Raw genomic sequence first — 22,174 nt, forward strand, 5'->3', positions numbered from 1 at the left:
AAACATCAAATAAGTCATTGAACAATGATTTTATATAAAATTACCCCAAAACTTTTTAATTTGATAATATAAAAGAATATATCCACCTTATCGAATTAAACCAGCATATAGCTAACACCAAGAATTATGAGCAAAAGTGAAGCAAGTTTATGATCGTTTATTCACCAACAATTGAGTTCGTCACAGTTATGGTTGTTATACCTAAAATCGAAGTGGATGTTACATACTAATCTGCTTCAAATGCAACTGCGCATAAATAATAATACAAAAATAAAGAATGATCAAAGCAATGTCAAGAGTTTAAACGTTCAATAGTATTTGGTTCCCTTATGTATAACTATCTACAACAAAATCTCTTAGTTTTGCTGGAATTAAAGAAACCCTAAAAGAAAATCCATTGTAAATCAACATATTAGATTCAATTATGATATTTAAGCATGGTAAAATTATGGTCCCAAGAACTAAACAAAAGAAAATTTTCTTAGTTATAAATAAAGCGTGTATGTTTTAAATCTAGGTATAAGCATATACAAACTAGAAATCTGTTAGTTAGATTCAAAGAATACTTTTCTACATTTTAGTGTTAGTTGTATTATTTGTTTTGAGTGGAGAAATGGTGGAGAGATAAATGGGTTGTTTCTGTGTCAGCTAAAGCTTTTTAGGAAGATATCTGAAAATGAAATGAAGTTAGGTAACACAAAATCGGTAAACGATGGAAACCGAAGATAAATGGGTTGTTTTGGTGTCAGATGAAGCTTTTTCTACAAGGTATCAGTCATTTGCTCCCTGGTTTGGATGGTTAAGTCTGCTCAAGATATCAACTTCAGCACATAATCCATGTTATCCTTTAGCTTATTTGGATGGTGACGCCTCCATTTTCTTGATTGCAACAACCTTCATAATACAAAAAGATAACATTTGTATGTTTTCTATTTCCCTTTGGTTCATCGCCGCCTATTGAAGCATAACTCATGCATGGAGCAAACATAGCTATTGCTACACAAACATTAGAAAAAAATTATAAATATCCATTGATCGTTGTTATTAAAAGACCAAATTCAAAGATTTAAGTAAAAGCTAACCCACCATTTTCTGGTCATTCGTCAATAATGTTAACGTTCTAAGTAACACTGTCAGTCTCGTATCCTTTTTAGAAGTTTACAAATTGACTAATCCTCAATTGACAATCGTTTGAACCTCTTCTTTTTTCAAAATAGAAAATTATGGGGTAAAATTTGATATAAATTATTGTTCAAAGACCTATTTGATGTTTTAATACTAGTTTAACGGTAAAACCGAATATTAACCTTTTTATTAACATTATCACGTCATCAATTTAACGGATATAATAATGGAGTGACCATTTTATTAATAACATTAGTGACCAATTTTGTAACTTTTGAAACTTCAATAAAAAAAATTACTCAAACATTAGTGACCATTAGTGTAATTTACCCATTTTTAACAACATCCGATCACAACGATAAATATGATTTTGAAGAAAAATAGTTAAATGACCAAATAAAAAAATATGAGAATATATTGATGACTAATAGTCGTTTACCCAAAATATAATATGAGATAAATCTATGCATGAGTTACTAAAGATATGTAACGTCTAAATATTCATACGTTACCAGCTCTTTTCATCTGTGTCAGTTTGTGTAGGAAAAAGATTGCAAGGAAAGAAAGATATGCAACAAGGAACGGAAATTATGAGAAGAAAGAGGAGGGAATTTTTTTTATTTAAATATTTATTAATTTAAATATATACAGAAACATTTTTAACATTTTTCAAATAATGTATATGAACAATTCGAGGTTAATGAATAACGACGCAAAATCAGGAACCATTGCTGTCGAGGCCATATCGCCAAGGCCGACATTTCCGAGCCTTGGATTTCATAGTTTATTCAACATAACGGCACAACTCATACACAAAGTCAAAAAATAAATAGGAATAACAAATAACACAAGGGGGGAAACCTAACCGGAAAAATTGTCATGTTTTATCGCTTGTTTTACTAGTCAAAGAGCTTTCAAGGGAAACCTGATCGAAACTCAACGATTATTATTCGAGCGCACAAAGGAAACGGAGGATACACAACTTCTAATGGCAGGTACGAGGAGGAGGCAATCGAAGGGCATCAGTTTTGCCTCCTTCAGTTACCTGCATCTCTACTGTAGAACAGGTCAAGGGTTTTTGCTGGTATACGGTGGAGAAGTTCACGAGGGAATATGCGGAGCAGCGTCCATGCCAAATCCAGTGACTGAAAGATGTTGCGGGTGTCATACGCTCCTTGGGTAACGAATTTCCTTTCAATTTTATTCAAGAACTCCAAGTATAGCTGTCACGGTCAGGGACATCATGTTAGGTTCCTTCTAAGCAATTGCTTGACCAGAAAATGTTGCAAGAAAATTAATGAAGAAATGGAAATGAGAAAAACCAGATCCTCGGAAGAAAGTGCTTCTTCTCCAACCACAGCTTTCATGGCCTGCACGTCCTTCCCGATAGCATAGTTTGCATACAGCTGATGGTTAAAGGATTAAGAAACAGAAGCAGAGTTAGATGCCTTAACATAAAACGGAGGAGTGAAAATTTGAAATTATGCAATACAGTCATACCTGGTTAGACACATCGGCATGATCCCTGCGTGTCATCCCCTCACCGATGGCACTCAACAAAAAAAATAAAGAAAAGAATGGTTACAATCTATGTTGCACTGATACGGATACGGACGGAAAACGATAATTTCTAAAATTAAAGGGTATGGGGACAGCAAGGGTACGGCATATAAAAAATTTTAAAATTATAAATAGATATAAAAAATCGTAAATAAAGTTAATACTTCATTGAAAATTAAAAATAAAATTCATAAATAAATTATAATATTAAATTATCAAATCTCAATACTCAAACAATAAATTAAGTCTAAAATAATATAAACAACACAAATCAAACATTGTTAACATATTCCAAATTAGAATAAGTACTCCAATTTTTATTGTTTTTTAGTACCTACTTTTTTTTAAATCATGCATAACATTTAGTTTAAGTTTCAATTTGGTATTCCATCGTGAAAAAATTATAGATCTATTGACATGATATATTTTATTTTTTCTCACTAATGATGTAGCATTATTTTATAATGACAAGTCAATATTATCGTTAAGTATTTAACGTTAGGAATGATTTTAAAAAAAATAAAGTTTAGATACCAAAACAATACAAAAATAATAATTTAAGTATTAAATGGGTAGTTTACCCAAGTCTAATAATTGATTTTTTTATGCCAGCTTCACTCTGTTGTTTAGACATTTAGTCTTCGTCTTTTTCTTTGGCTATACAAGTTTTACTTCATAAATACTTCAACAGGTAAACAAATTTAGCTTCTTTTCTTCTCTTCTTTTAGGTTGTCTTGTGATTTTGTTGTTCTATGTTTTGCTATTCCTGTGTTTGGTGGCTAAGAAAATCTGGGAAAGTGAGGAGCCAAAAGATCTCCCATTTTCAGCTTTCCCCAACTGATGGAAGCTTCATCGGAACCGTTGAGTATTCCTGACCGGGGACGTATGTGATAATCACATACTGTCCCTGAAACATTCCCAGATCCCGATCGACTGTCCCTGAGATTTTTCAGCCGTACCCTGCCACCGTGGCACGTGTCCGGTAGGTCCTCATGTTGTCCCCGTGTCGTCCCCGTACGGGGATGTATTGGGTACTTGAAACGAGACTGGTATGCCGTCCCCGTGCTACATATGTTACAATTCATAGTAATTTATGGTTTGTACATTTTTTTATCTTTGAAGATGAAAACTATCCTCCAAGGAAATCAAGAGCTTCAACTAATGAGTGCTATCCAAACCTTCATCAGATGAGACAGCGACGGAAGCACATTGATTGGTGGGTATATCTGTCCAATTCAGAACGAAGGAAAATTTATTAATTAAAAAAATAAACTAAATTGTTATTCATACAAAAAAGAAATCCATATTCACTAAAATCCATTTTGAAAACAGATGAATGTTGTCAACATAACACACCATGACGAGCCATATTCAACCCATGTCAACTTGGGAAATTTACTAACGCAATGCAATGATGGAGGAGATACAGTTCCCATTAAAAAAAATCATACTAAAAATGAAATTTATGTATAAATCGATGAGAAACATGGTGATAATGTGTGAACCTTCGTATCTCCCAGATACACAAGTTGATAGCTTGTAAAGGCTATATTTAACATTACTTGTCTAATGTGACGATGAGTGCGGCAAAAGAGCATGTGACGTGGTCATTTTTTTGGAGGAGTTTAAGAATAAATACATAGGGGATCAGTTTATCTGGCAGATGAAACATGAATTTATGAATTTAAAGCAAGGGAATCGTACGGTGTATGAGTTTGAGTGTGAATTCAATAAATTGAGCCGATTTGTTGTTGAGTTAGTTCGTACAGAGAATGACTCTTGTGATTGGTTTGTGAAGGGGTAAGACCCCGATTAAAAGAGCTGTTGTTGGCTCTTAACCTCTCTTCATTCCAAGAGGTTGTGAACCGAGATAAAGCCCTGGAGTGAGCTCAAAATGAAAGATTTGTGGAGAAAAGGATGCAATGGAATAAAAGATTTGGTGCATCGTCCAACTCTTTGCAATCAAAGAAGAGTAGAGGTTCAAGTTCTTGACCTTAGACCATGGAAGAATCCGTAGCATCCTCGAGTAAGGATCAAATCCGGGAAGAGCCAGACAAGCTTATTCAGTGGAATCTGGAGTGGACAAGCCGAAGCAATGTCAGTACTGTGGGAAAAACCATAATGGAGTATGCAGACGGGTCTCCAAAGCTTGTTTTAAATGTGGAGATGCATGGCATTTTATTAGAGACTTCCCAATGATGACTGGAGAGACTGCCCAGACAGAGAGATCAATGGCTGCACTAGTGAGAGGAAGAGGTCGAGGAAGAGGAAGAAATCAATCCGAGTCTACTGCTCAACCTGAAGTGCGTTCTGTCGCTCGAGTTTACAATCTGAAGACCAGTGAAGATTTTAATGATCCAAAAATCATTGCAAGTACCTTTCAGATAACTGGTAGATCTGTTTTAGTTTTGATTGATTCAGGATCGAATTATTCTTTTGCCAGTAGTAAATTGGTTAAAGAGTTGAACCTTTCTTTAGAGCCTATTCGTAGTGAGATGATTGTGACAAATCCATTATGAAATAGTGCTCGAGTGAGACAAGTCTATAAAGGGTGTCCCATAAGGATTCAGGGAATTGAATTCCCTACTAATCTAATAGAATTACCCTTTAATTAATTTGAGGTTATTCTGGGGATGGATTGGCTTTATCATTATTATGCTAACTTGGATTGTCGACTTAAGCGAGTGCAGTTAACAAGTCTTGAGGGATTGGAAGTTAGTGTGGTCAGCGAAAGAATCTATTCTTTAGCTAATGTGATATCAGTAATGTCGGCTCAGAAGTTGATGCTGCAAGGATGTCAAGCATACATTGCTAATGTATATGTGGCATTTTGGTGCAAATTACGAGTTGTGATGACAGTATTTTTGCACAACCTCATAGTACTCAAATACCTAGATTTTTAGTAGTATACCTTGGGCAATTGGAACAAAGAAATACAAAGTATAATTATTTATAAGTATACATTTGATATGGAAATCAATAAAGCTCTTTGAAAAACAGTTTTAATAAAACAAATAAGGTTTTGCTTAATAAGTTAACACTATTAGTTTTACCTCACTAAGTCATCGACTTAGTGTGTGTTCTCTCATGCGTAGGGTTGAAGAAAGTTGCAGATTGATTTAGGTTGAGGATAGCATACACGACTGAAGAACAGATCAGTACAAATTAAATGTATGTTGCTCATTTTGTAAACTATTGGCATGTATTATACGTTTAATTTGAAATACTCTGATCGATTTTGTAAACTTATATATTTTGTATTTTGTAAACTCTTACTTTTGGGTATTTATGTAAATTATTAAGATTTGTTTTGTGAAATAACTTTCTATTTAGAATGTGACTATTTTTATTTATCTTGATTTGAATAATAAAGTTTCTATTTATGAATTTCTTATGTTTTGAAAAGTCAAATGTGACACCTCATATTCGTATATGGGTCGGGTACGGGTCAGGGGTGTTACATTTAATGGTATTAGAGCTATAGTTTAAGTGATTTTAAGTCCAAAATAAAATCGTGTTTGGTTTTAAAAGAGTACATGCCAATTTGTAATAAAGTCTTTTTGATCTGATAAGGGATCAATATGTTATCCTTGCTAATAGCTTTAGTAATTTGATCTTAATATATATCGAACTTTGAAGGCTCCTAAAGTGATGCGGGAGATAAAATGGAAGAAAGTAGTAACTCCCTTGCCCCTAGCAGACAGGGTGAGGAGCAGGCACAGCCTGGAGTGCCTGTTCAAGATCAGGGGACGTTTTTTCAGACGTTGGACGCGATTCTGACGCGTTTCGAACCGTCTGTCTCCTCAGCCCCTAAGATAAATGTCTCTAAAGAAATGAGGAGTTTAGGAGCCCCTGATTTTAGGTGAAAAACGGAAGAATGTCCGGTTGCGGCTGATATATGGCTCAATGATTTGAAAACGATGCTAGAGAATCTCTATTGTTCTGAAATGGAGAAATTGGATGGTGTAGTTTCGTTATTAAGAGGCCAAGCCAGGATATGGTGGTCTAATGTGACGATGAGAGTGGCAAAAGAGCATGTGACATGGTCATTATTTTTTGAGAAGTTTAAGAATAAATACATAAGGGATCAATTTATCCGGCAGATGAAGTAGGAATTTATAAATTTAAAGCAAGGGAATCACACGGTGTATGAGTTTGAGTGTGAATTCAACAAATTGAGCCGATTTGCTGCTGAGTTAGTTCCTACATAGAATGACTCTTGTGACTAGTTTGTGGAAGGGTTAAGACCCCGATTAAAAGAGTTATTGTTGGCTCTTAACCTCTCTTTATTCCAAGAGGTTGTGAACCGAGATAAAGCCCTGAAGTGAGCTCAAAATGAAAGATTTACGGAGCAAATGACGCAATGAATTAAAAGATTTGGTGCATTGTCCAGTTCTTCGCAATCAAAGAAGAGTAGAGGTTCAAGTTCTCGACCTCAGACCAGGGAAGAATCTGCAGCATCCTCGGGTAGATGATCAAATCTGGGAAGAGCCAGACAAGCTTATTCAGTGGAATCTGGAGTGGATAAGCCGAAGCAATGTCAGTACTGTGGGAAAAACCATAGTGGAGTATGCAGACGGGTTTCCGGAGCTTGTTTTAAATATGGAGAGGTAGTGTATTTTATTCGAGACTCCCCAATGATGACTGGAGAGCCTTCCCAGACAGAGAGATCTATGGATGCACCAGTGAGAGGAAGAGGTCGAGGAAGAGGAAAGAATCAATCTGATTCTATTACTCAACCTAAAGTGTGTTCTGCCGCTCGAGTTTATAATTTGAAGACCAGTGAAAATTATAATGATCCGAAAATCATTGCATGTACCTTTCAGATAACTGGTAGATCTGTTTTAGTTTTGATTGATTCAGGATCGAATTATTCTTTTATCAATAGTAAATTGGTTAAAGAGTTGAACCTTCCTTTAAAGCCTATTCGTAGTGAGATGATTGTGACAAATCCATTAGGAAATAGTTCTCGGGTGAGACAAGTCTGTAAAGGGTGTTCCATAAGGATTCAGGGAATTGAATTCCCTGTTAATCTAATGGAATTACCCTTTAATGAATTTGAGGTTATTCTAGGGATGGATTGGCTTTATCATTATTATGCCAACTTGGATTGTCGACTTAAGCGAGTGCAGTTAACAAGTCTTGAGGGATTGGAAGTTAGTGTGGTCAGTGAAAGAATTCATTCTTTAGCTAATGTGATATCAGTAATGTCGGCTCAGAAGTTGATGCTGCAAGGATGTCAAGCATAAATTGCTAATGTAATCGATACAAGAGTTACAAGAAGTAAGCTTGAAGATATTCCGACATTCCGAGAGTTTCCAGACGTGTTTCCGGATGATTTACCTAGGTTACCTCCAGATAGGGAAGTTGAGTTTCAGATTGAAGTGATTTTGGATCAGCACCGATTTCAATGACTCCTTATAGGATGGCCCCGAAGGAGTTGAAAGAGTTAAAGGCTCAGTTGTAGGAGCTTTTAGATAAAGGGTTTATTAGGCCTAGTGTGTCACATTGGGGTGCTCTAGTGTTATTCATAAAGAATAAAGATGGTCTGATGCTCCTCTATATAGATTATCGTCACCTTAACAAGGTGACCATAAAGAACAAGTATCCTCTTTCAATGATAGACGATTTATTTGATCAACTCAAGGGAGTGGTGATATTTTCAAAGATTGATTTGTGTTCAGGTTATCATCAGTTGAAGATCCAAGAAGAAGATGTTCCTAAGATGGCATTTAGGACTCTGTATGGTCATTACGAATTTGTAGTAATGTCATTCAAGTTAACTGACACACCTGCAGCGTTATGGACTTGATGAATAGAATTTTTCAATCGTATCTTGATCAGTTCATGGTTGTCTTTATTAATGATATCTTAGTATATTCTAAGTCAAAGGAGGAGAATGATGTCCATCTTTGTGTGGTTCTTCAAACGTTGCGAGACAAAAAACTTTTCGTAAAGTTCTCAAAATATGAGTTTTGGCTGTCGGAAGTGATATTTCTTGGACATGTGGTTTCTGTAGAGGGAATTTGGGTTGATCCTTAAAAAGTTAAAGCTATGCTAGAATGAGAGATTTCTAAGAATGTGTCAAAGTTTGAAGTTTCCTGGGTCTAGTAGGTTATTATCGGAGGTTTGTCAAAAACTTTTTGATGATATCTCTGCCTTTAACCAAACTATTAAGAAATGATAACATTTTGAATGGACGAGCTTTGAAACATTGAAAAAGTTCTGATAGAAGCTCTGGTGTTGGTACAACGAAAGCAAACAAGGATTTCATAATTTTCAGTGACGCTTCTCATAATGGACTGAGATGTGTTCTAATGCAAGATGGGAAAGTAGTTGCTTATGCTTCGAGATAGCTGAAGCCTCACGAAAATAATTATCCGACGTATGATTTGGAGTTAGTAGCTATGGTTTTTCTTTGAAAATTTGGTGGCATTATTTGTATAGTGAGTGTTGCTACATCTTCACCGATCATAAGAGATTGAAGTATTTATTGACGTAGAAAGAGTTAAATTTGAGACAAAGAATGTGGATGGAATTGCTTAAAGATTATGATGCAATCATTGATTACTACCCAAGAAAACTAACGTTGTAGCAGATGCTCTTAGTCGGAAGACTTTCACTGGTTTGCGTAGTTTGGACGGTCGAATGGTGTTAAAAGAAAATGGTGCAATTATGGTTGAGTTAAGATTGAAATCATTGTTGCTAGATTGGATCAAGGAATTACAAAAGAAAGATAATAAGTGTTTGGCTTGGTTTGATCGAGTAGAGAAAGGTGGACTTGAGGACTTTGAGGTTAAGTCGAATGAATGCTTATATTTCAAAAATCAAGTGTGTGTATGTCCCTAATGATTATGAGTTGAAACGAGATATTTTGTATGAAGAACATTGTAGTCCCTTAGCAATGAACCCAAGAGGAATTAAGATGTTTGAAAGAGCGGTTTTGGTGGCCAGGCATGAAGAAATATATTACAGATTTTGTAGCAAAGTGTTTAAATTGTCAATAAGTGAAAGCTGAGCATTAAGACCCTTCCGGTTTGTTGCAACCCATCTCAATTCCGTAGTGGAAATGATAAAGCGTTACGATGGAATTCGTAACGAGTTTGCCTTTATCGCCGGGTAAAAAGGATTCAATTTGGTAATTGTAGATCGTCTTACAAAAATAGCCCATTTCATCCCTGTGCGAATGAATTTCTCAATGGAGAAACATGCAGAATTGTATATCAAAGAGATAGTGCGACTTCATGGCGTTCCAATTTAGATAGTTTTTATAGAGATCCCAGATTCACTTCAAGATTCTGAAAATCTTTTTGGGTACCTGATTGAATTTTAGCACCGCGTTTCACCCTCGGACTGATGGTCAATCAGAGCGAACAATTCAGATTCTGGAAGATATATTGAGAGCATGTATAATTTATTTTGCTAGATCGTGGGAAAGGTATTTACCTTTAGTTGAATTTGCTTATAATAACAATTACCAATCCAGCATCAATATGGCACCGTATGAAGCATTGTATGAAAGGAAGTGCAGAACCCCACTTAATTGGTATGAGTTAAGGGATCGAGAAGTTCATGGTCCGGATTTGATTAAAGAAGTGGAAGAAAAAGTTCAGGTGATCCAGCACAATTTGAAAGTTGCCTCGGACAGACAAAAGTCATACGCCGATTTGAAAAGAAAAGAGATTGAATTTCAAGTAGGCGATAAGGTGGTTTTGAAGGTTTCACCTTAGAAGAAAGTGTTCCTTTTTGGACGTAAAGGAAAGCTAAGTCTAGGTTCATTGGACCTTATGAAATTCTAAAAAGAGTTGGATCGGTAGCCTATCAGTTAGCGTTACCGCCAGAAATGGAAAAGATTCACAATGTCTTCCATGTGTCTATACTTCGATGGTATCGATCTGATCCTACACACATCATAACTCCAGATAAAATGGAAGTTCACTCTGACTGTCATATGATGAAGAATCGGTTCAGATTATAACTTTCGAGAGCAAGCAGTTGCGGAAGTGAAGGTTCTTTGGAGAAACCATAAAGTAAAAAAAGCTACGTGGGAGCGTGAGGGAGATATGAGGAAACGATATCCCCACCTTTTTGTACAATGAAAATTCGAGGACAAATTTTCTTAAGGGGGAGATTTGTAACATCCTAATTATCGGGTAAATGATTAAATTGTAAGAACTTCTAAATTTAGTGGTTGAACTAGAATAATGAGTTAATTTCAGGATTTATGGAAGAATTTTGTTTTAGGTAATATAGCAAATATGGAGGTTTAATAAGGGCAAAATGGTAAATTGTAGGGAATGATATTTTAAGTGTTTCCTTGGATAAGTAAGAGGTAAAGTGAGAAGTCTTGTAGCTTTTCCTTATTCTTCTCTTCTTCCATGTGAGCTCCCTCTTCAAAGGTAAGAATTTGGATTTTTGTAGTTATACTTTAATTTTTGGGTTGATAATGAAAGTTTGGATGACATATAAGCTTAAGGAAAGCTTATATAACATTAAAACAACAAGATGAGTATTTTAGAGATGGAATTCTAAAATGAGTTTTTAGATGAAATTTTATTATGATGAGTTTTTGATGTTTGAATGAGATTTTTGACTTGTCAATGATTAAACTTAAGAGTTATAAGTGTTAGATATGTTTAAGAACATGATTTAAATTTGGGTATGATTTTAAGATTCACGTGTTCAAGTGGGAATTTGTATAATTAGAGTGGTAAGTGTATGATAATTGGTGTAGAAGTATAAAGTGAGTTTTAAAGCTTAAGGTATGTGTTTAGTAGAGTGTTGGGAAGATTTTTAGGTGAATTTTGGGATGAAAATAACCATTATGGGCTTAAGGTGTCGATACCCTTATGAATAGGTACAAATACCTCATGAGTTTAATAGGAGAAATTGTAGAGGGATGCATTAATACATGTTGATAGTGGTATTGATACCTCAAGGGTAGTATCGATACCTGTAGAATGGTATCGATACCCTTAAAACTTCAAAGGTAATTTCGATATCGATACCTTGAGGAGGTATCGATACCCTAGAAACATCGAACCTTATTTCGGTATTGATGCATGCAGAGGTATCGATACCCTTGAAGGGTGGTATCGGTACCCTTAGGGTGGTACTGATACCTCCAAGCATGAAATGAAATATAAGGTTTCTTGCATCCCAAGTTATTATGATTCGATATAATTGAGTTAAGAACGATATTGATTTTAGATTGTCTTGTGTAATTGATCGAATGTGATTAACTTCCGGTCAGCTTGGCATTTTGGGTATCAATTCGAAATGATTTAAATTAGACCTTAGTGAGGCAAAGGTGAGTGCAACTTCCCTTTATTATAATAGAGTTGAGGAAGGCTTGCGATAAGCCAACCTCCGTGTTTTCGATCAAAAACTTTATATTTATTTTATGTTATATTTCAATTTTTATTCAATTTTTATTTTACAAAATATATTTTATGACTATGTTATGAAAATATGAACCTTGAACATATGAATATTAGCTTTGAACAGTGAATGTAAATATAATCTATGACAGAGAAGCTATATGAATAAGAAACACTTTAAATAAGGATTGAACTTAATTATGTGATTAAAAGCCCAACATATATGTATGAGGATTACAGGTATAGTTGGTATACCAAGAGTAGAGGGTCTATGTGGTCCTTCGGACAATTATGTGGTCTTTCGGGACAAATATGTGGCACTTCGGTGCAAGACCTATGTGACACTTCGGTGCAAACTATGTGGTCCTTCGATATAAATTACGAGCTGTGGTGACAGCATTAGTGCATAACCTCATAGTACTCAAATACCTAGATTTCTCAGTAATATACCTTTGGCAATTGGAACAAAGACATACAAAGTATAATTATTCATAAGTATACCTTTGATATGGAAATAAAGAAAGCTCTTTGAAAAATAGTTTGAATAAAACAAATAAGGTTTTGCTTAATAAGTTAATACTATTAGTTTTGCCTCACTAAGTTATCGACTTGGCGTGTGTTCTCTCACGCGTAGGGTTGAAGAAAGTTGCATATTGATTTAGGTTGAGGATAACATACACTACTGAAGATCATATCAGTACAAATTAAATGTAGGTTGCTCATTTTGTAAACCGTTGGCATATATTATACGTTTAATTTGAAATGCTCTGATCGATTTTGTAAACTTATATATTTTGTATTTTGTAAATTCTTACTTTTGGGTATTTATGTAAATTATTAAGATTTTTTTTGTGAAATGACTTTCTATTTAGAATGTTACTATTTTCCTTTATATTGATTGGAATAATAAAGTTTAAATTTATACCTAATTGTGAATTTTTTAAGTTTTGAAAAGTCAAATGTAACACCTTGAATTCGTATCTAGGTCGAGTAGGGGTCAGGGTGTTACAATCCTGACTGTGATTTTCCTCCCAAATCACAAGGGATAAATTCCTACAATCGTTATAATCTAGATATTATAATCAATAAGACACAAGAGTAATTTTTCAAACAAGATTACAACTCTAATAATAAAATATTTTATAAACTAAACAGCCTTAATATACTCTCTCTCTATGTATATATATCTATAAAAGAAGGAACATTCACGGTTGTCTTTAATGTTAGATAAGAAACTGCAGGCTGTCTTTTTATGATTTACTCGGATAACATACATATATATATATATATATATATATATATATATATATATATATATATATATGGATTTTTAGATATCAAATTATCCACAAGCTGCGTGCAAAAAAAATGGGGGCAATCTAGGAGAAAGTGGTCCTCTATGTCCACTTCTTATCCCCTTTTATCCTTTTTCCATATATCCATCAGGCCATGAAGTTTGCACTCAATGCTCCTTCAAACCCAACTCCCACATAAATTCAATAGCGACTGCGTTAGATCTCTACGTATGCGGATACCAGTGTTCACATGCTCAATGCTCTACACCAGGATTTAAATAATAGTTACGGTCGTATTTTTCATCGCGTTACGTTTATCACGATTATGAATATAACGGATGTTATTGTAATCATTGTAGGTACGGCGATTGTAAACTTTTTTCAAATGAGTTAATTTTTTTTTTAAACTGTTTTTTAAATAAAATAACGGAAAAATAGCGGAATAATGGTCTTCTTTTGTCGCAATTGCCAGCTATTCATTAAATTGCGGTCGTGATCCACCGTTATTTGTGTGATTCCGTTGCACACTGTTATTTTCTGCGATAACTGTCAAATGCCGCCGCGACTGTGATATAGCGATCGCAATACCACTATCCATCCGCTATTTGAATCTCTGCTCTACACCAATACCAGATATTTTATCTAGTAATTCAAACTGGATTGTAAATGAGACGAGATAGATTACGAGTTACTCGAGTCTGATTCGGTTAAAGTACGATCAACACTCGAATCGAATGAACTCAAACTTTACTTGAGTTCTTAACGAGACGAAGCAAGATAGTTGATACTCTACTCGAAAAGCTCACGAGTTACTTCTAAAAAAAAATACTATATTAATTTTAAATTTTTTAATTTAAATTATTAACACTATTTACATTTATATTTTTTAAATACAATAAAATATTTCCATGTACTTAAGGTTTATGTTCAAATTCAAATTCAAGCTTGAATCGAGCTAAGTCTGAAAATATTTCGAGTTCGGGTAAAACTTTATAATTTTAAGCTCACGAGATTTTAGTTGAGTTGGGCTGAATTTTGAATAGTTTAAAGTAATTAAAAGATAATATACATTTAATTCTCATAGCCTCTTCATAATGCGTGCTATACCTACAGATATAACTATCCGAACTTAAAATATCTAAAAAGAATAATATTCTTTTATCACTTAGATCGTTCAATGAGTTTTAATTATTATTAATTTGTAATTAATAAATTTAAAACTACGTGCAATCGGATAAAAAACATCAACAATCCCGGATGGCGAATGCATTTAAGATGCAGAAAAGAGCATTTAAGATGCAGAAAAGAGCAATTAAGAGGAAGAAGAAATGAGTGTACGAGATTGAGAGAGGATGGTAGGTGATTGGAAAGGGCAAATGCCAGTGTAGTTTGAGTGATATTTTCGGGAGTAGTTATTGTCGGAGTTATGACAGAGCAAGACAAATTAAAAGGCCATGCTTAAACCACGTAAGGCAAAGAGCACCAATGAAGCAACAAATAGTGGACAGCGAAGCAAATCCATGCATGTTTGGTCCACTTGTAAGATTTTTCTTTTGTCTTGTTTTATGAATTCCATATTCATGTTTATCGTTTTCTAATTTTTTTATAAAAAAATTTAAAGTTATACTAATTTTTTTAGCCTATTAATAACATATACATGTTCTATAGATGCAACTACTCGAATAAATCTCTTAATAATAATCATAATTCTATTTACTATCGAGATGATTCGATAAATTTATAATTTCGGTTTTCTTCCAATAAAGCAGAAACTTAGAGATGATCCGATGGATATAAAAGTATACCCATCTTCTTCATTTGAGGTACAAAAACGTCCAACGTTCGTCTTTAGGCCCCCTCTCCCACATTTAATGCTTTCCCCCATGCCATGCTACATTTACAAATTAAAGATAGAATGTCGTAATGACGATGGTGATGATAAAATTACGTGTATATATGTTAAAATTTATATTTATATTAAATAAAAATTATATCTTATTAGAAAAACAAGCTATTGCACTTTTTAATATTTAGATATATTTATATTTGAACTTCAATAAATACATATTTAAACTTTTCAGATATTAGTTACAGTGATATTTGTATAAATTTACAAATTATTTATAGTAATTTGTTATCCAATAATTATCAAATTGTCCAATATTATGGTTTATGGCATATCTAGTAGTCTGGCCATCTCCCAGTCTAATTTTCAGTGTTTTCATCATCTCATCGTGCAATCTAGTGCCAAATATAACAGTACGTAGTTCATAAATCACCTGAGCTTGTGAAACGTGCATGAATTATTTTTTTAACATTAATTAAAATTATATATGTGTTTAATTAATAAGAACATATCCTTAACCAACAACCCAATTGATCTAGTGGGATGAGACACTAGGTCCCTTAAGCAAGGTCAGGGGTTCGAATCTAGTGTTTGCGAATGGAGCAAACTGGGTTGGGAGAGTCGCCCTCGCCTTTACAGTACACAATCTGAATTAGTCGGTCAATAGATCGTATATAAGTAATTAATTCAAAAAAATAAGCACATATCCTTAATAATATAATTAATTGCATGATATATATAAAATACTTATTTATATTCAATGCACTAACAAAACAAATTCATACTCCCATTTTAGTGATTATGTGTTACAACCTATAAAATTATATATATATATATATATATATATATAATATATCAATAATGGGTTGCAACACATAATTCATATCCTTTTAGTGAATTATGTGTTGCAACGTATAGTCCATTTTAGGAAAAGACTGAATTAATTATGTTTATTAGAGATATCAACATATAACTCACTATTTAAAAAGAAGAAGAGTTAATAATAATAATAATAATAATTAAGCAATGGCATTATTGTAATAGAAGAGAAGAGGGAGCATAAAAGTGGTAAATCAAATATAGTTGCAGCTTTAACGTATTTATCCACACAGCAATTTTGTTGCGCTTTGGTTAGGTGTGTGGGAGCCTTTCGTTGGTTTCATGGTCCAAAACCCTCCCATATTATGCCTCCCTCTCATTGAATGATGCCATGAACAACTACTTTTCCTCCGGATTCCCTCCCCCCGCCGTCCCCGGCCAGGAAGACCAATCAACCGCTCGTTGCGACTGGGATTTTTCTCTTTCTACCGTCGTCTCCCCCACCGCCAACGCCACCGTCTCCGACACTCTAGGCGTAATCGAATTCGACCCTTCCAATACCATCTTAGCAACCGGAGGAATCGCCAGAAAGATTAGAATTTACACTTTGAATTCCTTGCTGCCACAGGAGGAGACGCGAAGCATTGCATTTCTGGACCATGTTAATGCTTGTAATTATTACATCTTTACCCCGGCCAAGCTCAGTAGCCTTAGATGGAAACCCGGGTCCGGCGGCCGCGTCTTGGGATCGGAGACTACGACGGCGTCGTCACGGAATATGATCTAGAGAGGAAGCTATCGATCTTCGAACGCGACGAACACAGCGGGAGGCGCGTTTGGAGCGTGGACTATTCCCATTCGGACCCGTTCCTCGGTGCATCCGGCTCCGACGACGGAACCATGCAAATATGGGACCCACGTTGCGGCGAAGGAGGAGGACGATGCGTGGCGAAGGTGCAGCCCACGGCGGCACGGAGCTCAGTCTGTTGCGTCGAATTCGACCCATTCGGAGACGCATTGGTAGCCGTCGGATGCGCCGACAAGAAGGCCTACGCCTATGATGTGCGGAGAATAACGGAGCCGGTATACACATTCGACGGTCATACAAAAACGGTCACGTACGTCAGATTCCTCGATGCCGGGACAATGGTTACCGCCAGCATAGACGGTTGTTTGAAACTATGGAACGTCGTTGATTCACGGTTGATTAGAACATACAAAGGGCACGTAAACAGTAGAAGCTTTGTGGGGCTATCAGTTTGGAGGCATGGAGGATTGCTTGGATGCGGATCAGAAGATAACCAAGTTTTTGTCTACGACAAACGATGGGGTGAACCCATTTGGGTGCATGGGTTCGAGCCAATGGGCAGAGCCAGAGATAGGTTCGACCATGGGTTCGTCAGCAGTGTGTGCTGGAGACAAGTCGATGAGGACCAGTCCACACTTGTGGCTGGAGGTTCCAATGGGGCTTTACAGGTATTCTTCGGCAAGAGAAGATCAGAAATATAATCTTCCCATTTTTTCTACCTACAAATTATGAGTATTTTTCATTGTTGTATTTCCCATACCTTAAATTTGAGACTTTAATTAAACTGAAACAATTTTATACTACTTTAGCAGTGTGGTGTTAACTGACATTTTAGTGTTTAGTTTTAGGTTTTCAGATTAGATGCAATTATTGTTGCTGTTATTAAATAAGCACCCCAAAAGGGCATGGAGGACAAGGGGCAATGGGTTTGTTTGTGACTGATAAACAGCTGTTTGATATCAAAACACAGCTACTTGGAGATGGCATCTTTTGCTCTGCGCCATGCGTTCTCTCCACCCTACTGATTCCATGTTTCAGTTTCCAATACTCTTCTTATATTTCTCTTCATTTACTTTTTAGCCTTTTGGTGTCGTAATCATTTGTATTTGTGTTTAATTTATTTTTCCTAATTGATTTTAAAAACATAATAAATGGTCTCTTTCATTCTGTGGTCACCACGGTTAAATGTCGTTAACAGAAGAGATGATATGGTAGTTAAATATTTTAGTATAATCACATTCAATCTCTATTATTTACATATTCTCTCAATTTAGTCATATTTTAAATAAATTAAAATAAATTTAATCCTCTAATCAAATGATGCCATATGTCACTGGACCAAATTGAGAGAATATGTAAAAGAACATGATCAAATGTGTGATTATACCAAATATTTAACTGTCACGTCACTTAATTTGTTAATTGATAATAGCAGTTAACTCGTGGTGACCACAACTTAGTTAAATAAAAAATGAAAGTGATCATATATTATGTTTTTTGAAATAAGAGAGGAAAAGTGGACAAAACACATGTACGAGTGATCAATAATGTAGTTAACCCTTTTTTATTTACGGTAAAGTATACAAATGATCCATGATTATAGGGTGTTGTTTTGTTGACTTCTCCAACTATTAAATATTATAAAGTGATCTCTCTACTATTAAAACTTACAAAAAATGGTTATATCACTATTCATATGTTCCAAACTTATCTTTTTTCCCTAAAAATTTAACGATTGTCTGAGTAGAACGTTAACATGTTGATTGAGATTTGATAAATATTCTAGTGATGTCTATTAGCACCATTATTGTTTTCAAGCACTGGCTCGATAAAATAATATTTCAAGAACTGACTTGACGACATAATGAAATGAAGAGTCGATCCATAAATACACTCATACTATTATGGAATCAGATACAACCACCATTTTTTACGAAAAAGAATGAGTTTGGAATATATGAATAGTTAGATGATCATTTTGTTACTTTTAATAGTCGATAGACTCATCAAAACATCATCTTATAGTCGAAGATCATTTTATAACTTTTAATAGTGAAGGGGCTTAACAAAACATTACTAGTGAACCCTTTGTTAAATAATAATATTGAAATTAATTTTAAAATATTAATTTATTATTTTTTTAAAATCTTATATTAATTATATTTTTAAATATATATGAAATATATTTATTTATAAACAAGTAATTAAAGTTACTTCAATTGTTTTTATGCTTATATATTCTCTAATAAATTAAAATTTGATTTCTTCTATTATTATTGTTTTCATTATAATACAAGATAAATAACATATGTTGTAATGTTTGAACAAAATATGATTGTTGGTGCAGTAGCAACAACACACCTTACCATCATGGAGACCAAGGTTAAACCCCTCTACAACTTTTTAATTTATTTTTCTTACAATAAATGGTGACATCGATCATCATTTAATTGAAGGAAAATTTTATTTAAATTGAATATAAATTAAATTAAGAAATAATCAACTAATTATGTTATGATGCGTGTCATAATTTTATTGGAATATTAAATTTATTGAATTAATTTAAAATTAGGTCCAAATTGAAAGAATGTATAAGTTATGATGATTAAATACAATTTAACTATTTTTATTTATTACATATTATCTACTTTATTAAATTTTAACTACATGTGATTTGATTGAAATCATTTAAATAATTATATGGTCATATTATCAAATTTAAAAGTACGGTGATCAGATCGACATCAACTTCATAATTAAATGGCCATTTTAATAATTTATTGTAAATTTAATTATTAGGGTCCAAAAACAAACCCTCACCACAAATTTAAGTGATACTATAGTGGGCATGTAACCTTATCACATCAATCAAGTACAGTTAAAATATGATATTACATAAAATGGGTAAATTATACGCTTACTCACTGAAATTTGCTCTATTTTCTATTTCACTCATTATACTTTTATTTTTTAATTTATTCACTGAACTTTATACATTAAATTTTTTTGTCACTCGACTGTTTTCTTATTAACAGAGTTATGACGTGATTTATTTTAATAATAAAACATGCCACATATAATTTAAAGTTTTAAAAAATAAAATAAAATTCTCGAATTCTAACAAACCCCAAATCTCAAATCACCAACTCTTTCAACAAATCCCAATCTAGTTCCTCCATTCCCCTCGTCGTCTTATATATTTCTTCATCCCAAGATTTTTGTCACCACTGATTCTACTCTCAATTTACTCTTCACTATATCATAAGCTTCATTGATGTTTGAAACTAAATCCTGCAATTGCTTTCTTTGCAAATGTTTGGGTGATACTAAAGGACAAGTTGCTTGTAGGCCTTTTTTTACCTCAGATTTAGAGGCATCAGTTAGATCTTGAGGGTTGTTCTTTATCGTCTTTTTTTTCTTTTCCTTAACTGCATCTGTAAAAACTCATTTTCGTCCAGAATTGTACTAAGGGCTTTTATATTTATACTATATAGTATTTATAATATGTAATGTGTATATATATATAGTTGTAGAAAATAAATATATAATGTAAATACTTTTTGAAAATATAGTTGTTGAAAACGTGTATAATTTATATATATATTTGAAAACATATTGTTTTTAAAAAATATAATATATTATATTATTTTTTTCAAAATACATATAGTTTTGAAAACATTTATATAGTATATTATAAAATAAATGTTTAGTTTAAAAAAATTATATATATCATATATTATTATAATATTATTAGTAGTATTAATTTTTACTTTAACTTTATTTTTCAGGTCCATAATTTGGTCAATCTAGTCCAGTAAGAGCCAAGGTCCAAGAATCCAAGAAACATGCCATAACCTGATGAGTCAGAACCAACAAACCTGAATTGATGACAAGCTAAGTGGTCCAACACAGGGAATTACAAAATACAAACCCAGCACCTAGGGTGTTTGGCCAAACACCCTACGATTTCATCATTAAGTTGGGCGATATAGATGAGGACCACATGATAAGGAGGCAACCAATGGTTGAGACGAAAGAAAATTAGGGTTATAAAACCTAAAGTTATAAAGTCAGCGTTGCACATCAAGGGTTGTTGGATCTGCAACAAATCCAAGGCCAATAAAAATCACATAACATTCCAGAATACACCAGAAGATATCAAGAGTCATCGATAGCCCATAGATCGACGCGTGAAACCACACGCCGACGAAAATACTACACGCGCCTAAACAATGAGCCAATCCCATATTTCCAGGCAGGTTTTCGAACCAAATCAGTGAAAAAAGAAACAAATTCCTTCAATAACAACCAACACCAAATCGGGAAACAAATCAAAATATTAACCCTGAATTAAATGAAGCAATTTCCCTTGTGCATACAAGACATAATCAAATCAACCCAAAATCAAAAGAAGAACAAACATGCAAGAAAGGGAGATGACTTAGAATCAAGCCAACAAGATGAAACAAATCATCGTCAAAGCAAATCGAGGCAAAGAAAGGGAAATAAATCCCTGAGTTATGGCGGTGATGGGGTTTTAGTTGAGAGTGTCATGAACCTATATAAACTCTACAAGAAGAGAAAATAATGAAGCTTTCATTCGAAAACCACAAAAAAAACAACACAAAAAGAGAAAGGGGAGAACTTAGCTTGGAAACGCCACCGAGAAACGAAGAGGCACTGTCGGAGAAGGGATACACCAAGCCTTTTTCGTTAGATCTAGGACACAGTAAGCATTGCATGTTCGATCGGGGCTTGGGTTCGTGCTTGGGATGATGTGAGTAGCATTTTTTGTGAGAAATAAGGTCTCAACTACCGTGGGTGGTGGCTAAAATGGTGCCACGATGGTGGTTGCTCATCAAAGGTGGTGACCAATTAGGAGAATGGTTGAGAGGTTTTTAGAGGATTTTGCAGTATTTTTTTATTAAATCTTTCATTTTCTTAAAGTCTCGAAATTAACCTAAAGGTAAGTAATTTCGGATCAGTTATTTTTTTTAAATTTTCAATTTTTAGAATTAAGGCAATCGAGTAATTGAGTGGTACCGAAAAGGGCAGTGCGGGGGTGCTCATTCTTCCCCGATTGTAATTTACTCCTGAATCCAATCATTCTCTGGTGAAACACAACTCAGTAAATGGTAAGTAGATATTCGATATACCTATTTGAAAACGATCGGTGACGACTCCATCACATAATTCCATGTCGAACGCTAACTCAGGACCACCTGAAGGGCTTTGAGACAGCTTGAGACTCTACTGGGGAAACAAGAGAGTCAGACCAAAAATTGGTTACCGATTGTCTTCTTATGCAAAAATTGTAAATTTTAATTTTAATTTATTTTCG

The 22,174-nt window shown here is 34.2% G+C and overlaps 1 protein-coding gene and 1 pseudogene across 1 annotated transcript; one reads left to right on the plus strand and one right to left on the minus strand.

Moving 5' to 3' along the window:
- Positions 1-2,035: 2,035 nt before the first annotated feature.
- LOC120135481 (V-type proton ATPase subunit B 2-like) lies at positions 2,036-2,699 on the minus strand. The gene is made up of 3 exons (XM_039151754.1): positions 2,626-2,699; positions 2,448-2,531; positions 2,036-2,348 (listed from the first exon to the last, which is right to left on the minus strand). The coding sequence occupies exons 1-3, from the start codon at positions 2,659-2,661 to the stop codon at positions 2,163-2,165; spliced, it is 306 nt and encodes a 101-aa protein (XP_039007685.1). The 5' UTR covers positions 2,662-2,699; the 3' UTR covers positions 2,036-2,162.
- A 13,626-nt stretch (positions 2,700-16,325) lies between these two features.
- Positions 16,326-17,915, plus strand: LOC120135500 (annotated as a pseudogene).
- Positions 17,916-22,174: the final 4,259 nt, after the last annotated feature.

Source organism: Hibiscus syriacus, unplaced genomic scaffold, assembly GCF_006381635.1.
Source record: "Hibiscus syriacus cultivar Baekdansim isolate YM2019G1 unplaced genomic scaffold, ASM638163v2 tig00110610_pilon, whole genome shotgun sequence".
NCBI classification, from domain to species: Eukaryota; Viridiplantae; Streptophyta; class Magnoliopsida; order Malvales; family Malvaceae; genus Hibiscus; species Hibiscus syriacus.